This window comes from Octopus sinensis, linkage group LG17 (genome assembly GCF_006345805.1).
Source record: "Octopus sinensis linkage group LG17, ASM634580v1, whole genome shotgun sequence".
Lineage (NCBI taxonomy): Eukaryota > Metazoa > Mollusca > Cephalopoda > Octopoda > Octopodidae > Octopus > Octopus sinensis.
This window is the reverse complement of record NC_043013.1, coordinates 1,840,351-1,845,095: the sequence shown is the minus strand read 5'-3', so window position 1 is coordinate 1,845,095 and position 4,745 is coordinate 1,840,351. Positions and strand designations below refer to the sequence as shown.

Below are 4,745 nucleotides of genomic sequence, written 5' to 3'. Positions count from 1 at the left end.
CGGACACACACAAAGACACACACAGACAAACACATACACATATGCATATATTTATACATACATACATGCATACATGCATACATGCATACATGCATACATACATACATACATACATACATACATACATATATATGGAATATACGAGAATTTATTATCAATCACGACAATTGTTTCGACACCTCTAGCATCGATCCCTCACAAGTGGGACACTCAACAACTGGTTCAGGAGTATCCGGCGGTGTAGATGTATCTCATCGAGTGATAAATAGACACAACTCGTTAAAGTAACAGTTCCGCAATGTATCTTCTCATTTCGTTGAAAGACAAGCAGCAAAACGAAGGAAATATCTTCATTTTTATAGAAGATCAAAACTAAAATCACGGATAGAAAAGAGAAACGAACACGCAATACAGTAAGAAAAGTATTAAAAATATCCATTAAGAAATATATATATATATATATATTATATATATATATATATATATATATGCTGGTGTGTTTACAACCGATGCTGGTGTTTTTACGTGCCCATAACTTAGCGGTTCGGCAAAATAGACCGATAGAATAAGTATTAGGCTTACAAAGAATAAGTCCTGAGGTCGATTTGTTCGACTAAAAGGCGGTGCTCCAGCATGGCCGCAGTCAAATGACTGAAACAAATAAAAGAGTAAAAGAAAAAGGAATATATATATATACATACATACATACATACACATATATATATATTATATATATATATATATATATATATATTATATATATATTATATATATATATATATATATATATAGAGAGAGAGAGAGAGAGAGAGAGAGAGAGAGGGTGAGAGAGTAGAGATAGGTGTGGAAAAGAAACAGAAAGTGATACATATACATGTGTACACATATTACATATGTGTATCTTTATATGTATATATGTGTGTGTGTGTGTGTGTGTGTGTGTATGTGTGTGTGTGTGCATGTTAGTTCTGTTGTTTCTGTAAGTTTCGGTGAGGTGTTGGTACTTATTTAATACAGGTATATAAAGAATATATTGACTTTTTTGAACTTCCTCACTTACCTTTCTTCACTTTAACTCTGCTGGAAACTAGACTTTTGCGCTTTAGTTCTTTCGAAAGTTGTAAAAGTCCTGCGCAGCTCCGCTTCACTTTTGTTTTCTTGGGTAACACTAATGGGCCGGTAGTTTCTGATGTATTTCTTATGTTGATCTTCTCTGTAAAGGGTCTAAATCCTGGCAGATAGTTGGTTTCTTGACTTTCCTCAAGGATTCCACCCAGTAACGGGAACATACCTGATCCATCTCCTCGACGTTTTTCTTTTAAGCAGACAAGATTAGCATCAAGAACGACTCCCTCATTGTTAACATCGAAATAAGTTATTTGCCCTGTGAGTTGCTGCGAAGGCCCACGTTTGCCCAGGTTTATACTTCGAGATGGAAAACTACTTACAGCAGTCATATTAAGTTTCCTTCTATAATGAAAATGCTGTATTTAAAGCTATTTGTATTGTTTCTTGTGTTATCTTATTTCTTTTTTTCTTTCAATCCTGATTGAAGTATATTTCCAGTGCAATGTTTCAGGTATGTCCCTCAAGTTCGAAGATCACTTCAGAATATCAGTGTTTTATCATAAGAAAACATGGCTTAATTTGCTGTTTATCACTTTCATTTGAGCAGAAACGAAATAATTTTAGTGTTATTTTCTTTCTGAGAAAAAAATAAAAGATTAATTATAGTTTTGTTTTTGGGTTTTGCTCAAATCAATGAGGAAGTGTTCTTTTTAGCTTGTGTAGGGCTTCAACTGCTGGGCTTATCTAAGCTGTACCACGTGACTGTTGTCAAGGATGCGACTTTCCACTCCGATGAATCAATCGAAAGATGTCTCCGACAAAAGCAAATAGATCATTATACATCTCCCCCCACCTCTAAATTAATCAGTTTCTAATCATACATTTATCACTACGTGTCATTCCTAATTAATTTTAATTAATGACCGCTGATAAAGGTTCATTAAAAAAAAATGTTTCGTAATCTATATTGCGCATTTATAGCTTTATTACAAAGTAAGAACATCTTGTTGTAGTTTTTATTGTTTTCTTTTTATGTAGAAAGTAGACAACCATATTAGGACTGTTGTTGATAATCGGTTGTCGTGGACACCATTTTCTCGTTTGACCAGACATCATAATATTGAACCTCGTAGCTAGGTTTCTCTTTGCTATTGACAACACAACAATGGATGATTATTTCATTTATTGCTTCACGAGAAAGACATCGAGAATTGATTTATGGTGGGGGCCTACGAGAAAGAAAAGCTTGGGACAATAAAGTTTGAACAGGTTAACTAGAAAAAGAAGTTTATCTTCAATCACCTCTGAACAATGAAGTAATCGTGTTGAATTTAAAAGGCAGTTTTATTACGATATATTTGACAAGACGTAAAAATATAAACAACAGTTCTTTTCCTTACAGTTCATTTATGTTTTTTAATATCATCTGCATCGTGTAGCTAGATTAAAAAGATTTAATCGATCAGCGCTTGACATAAAGGATTATCTATCATCGTATAATATGGTTGTATGATTAAAAGGTTCTGTTTACAATTACACAGTTTCGGTTTAAATCTGAGGGTGCGTCACTTTCGATAAGAATCTTCTAGTGAAGCCTCTGGTTGACTAATCCTTGGGAATTAAATTTGGTAGAACGGACGTTGTTTAGAAACCTGCTGGTGTCAGACTTAAATCGTCACCGGCGTTCTTAACTCTGCTTGTCAACTGAAGGAGTCAACTCCTTTTTTAAAATTCATTTCAAGTCTCTGATATAAGATACGGAAAAAAAGAAAGGTCATAATCTCTGAACTTTCTTCTACAACTAGTCCACAAAAAAGATTTGAAATTTCGAATTTAGGAAGACTGGTAGGCTTAACCGATATCAATCAACATGCACCAGCAAATAACTTATTTGCTGTGGTTATAAACGAGAGCCATAAACTCTTCTTAAATTCATTAGTTTAGGGTAGATTTGGCAGAGAAAACACAAGGATATTGAATTACCAGGTTTCCCAAAACGCTAATGAATTTGCCTGAAAGGAGAAGTTATTTTCCGATGACGAAATACAACAGCGATTAACATATTCCCACTCGAATCTACCAGAATGTATGAAGAATGAATAAGTCATGGAATTAAGAAAGGATTCAGCTAAAACACGAAGCTGTGATGTTTGAAAATGATGGAACGGAGAAGTTGCAATGTTTGATAAAATGAAGATGGTTGCCATGACGTTTTCTTTTTTTTACTTTATGCAACATCATGGTAAAGAATTACAAATAAACATATTCTCTTTTGGCTTCTCGTTAATAAAGAGAGGAATTGCGAAAACATTTCATTTACTAATATTTGCGAAAGAAAGGTAATTGCCAGTCTCAGAACTTCTTGCCTCTTAATAGACTGACTTTGGGATCTAAAAGAAGTCTAATAAGTCTGGTACTTATTCTATCGTTTTCTTTTGCCGAACCGCCAATTTATGGAGACATAAACAAACCAACACTGTTTACATTATTTACATTTGACGGATATTTGTCCTCATCTTGTTTGTTGTTAACACAACGTTTCGGCTTATATACCCTCCAGCCTTCATCAGGTGTCTTGGGGAAATTTCGAACCTGGGTTCTCATTTTTAAGATATTTTTCGATGTTGTTGTTGTTGTTTTTATTATTATTATTATTATTATTATTATTATTATTATTATTATTATTATTATTATTATTATTATTATTATTATTCAGGTCACTGCTTGGAATCAAACTCGGAATTTTGGGGTTAGTAGCCCGCGCTCTTAACCACTACGCCATATGCCCGTGGGCAATAATAATAATAACAACATCGAAAAAAATACCTCTATTATTATTATTATTATTATTATTATTTATTATTATTATTATTATTATTATTATTATTATTATTATTATTCAGGTCACTGCTTGGAATCAAACTCGGAATTTTGGGGTTAGTAGCCCGCGCTCTTAACCACTACGCCATATGCCCGTGGGCAATAATAATAATAACAACATCGAAAAAAATACCTTAGGAATGAGAACCCAGGTTCGAAATTTCCCCAAGACACCTGATGAAGGCTGGAGGGTATATAAGCCGAAACGTTGTGTTAACAAACAAGATGAGGACAAATATCCGTCAAATGTAAATAATGTAAATAATTCCTCATCTCTTAAATACAGAACTGTGAACCAACACTGGTTGTCAAGCGTTGGCGAAGGACAAACACAAAAGAAACACACGATCACATTCCCCGCATACGTATACGACGGGCTTTCATGCTGTTTCCTCCACCAAATTGTGCAGCTATCGTAGAAGAGACCCAAGTTGTCGCGTAGTGGGACTGAACCCGAAACCATGTGGTCGCAAAGCGTGCTTCTTAACAGCACAGCCATGCCTGCGCCTAAAACGCGTCAGTAAATCTTTATCTGATGTCCAGTGACCACCTCAACCTCGTGAAAAAAAACTGAGAATCTCTGGGTCAACATATTAAGAGACAATGGCCAGAGTAGAAGGCTTTGCCCTACATCTGTCAACTCTGCATTTCGTGAGAGCAAACACAGGTAACTTTGCATTGTTACTTAAGCTTTGCGTTCTAAGTTGAAACCTCCACCGAGCTCATCCTTGCCTTTCAACCTTCTGGTGTCGATAAATAAAGTACTTATTTTCAGGACGATAAACTTGAGGAATCGC

At 34.8% G+C, this 4,745-nt stretch overlaps 1 protein-coding gene across 1 annotated transcript in view; it reads right to left on the bottom strand.

Annotated features, from left to right (window-relative positions):
* LOC115221002 overlaps nt 1-1,808 on the bottom strand; it is a 29,518-nt gene extending 27,710 nt beyond the window's left edge. The window contains exon 1 of the mRNA XM_029791220.2: nt 1,061-1,808. Coding sequence (XP_029647080.1) covers nt 1,061-1,457 — 397 coding nt within the window. The 5' untranslated portion in view covers nt 1,458-1,808. The remainder of the gene's footprint in view (nt 1-1,060) is intronic.
* Between the last annotated feature and the right edge of the window lie 2,937 nt (nt 1,809-4,745).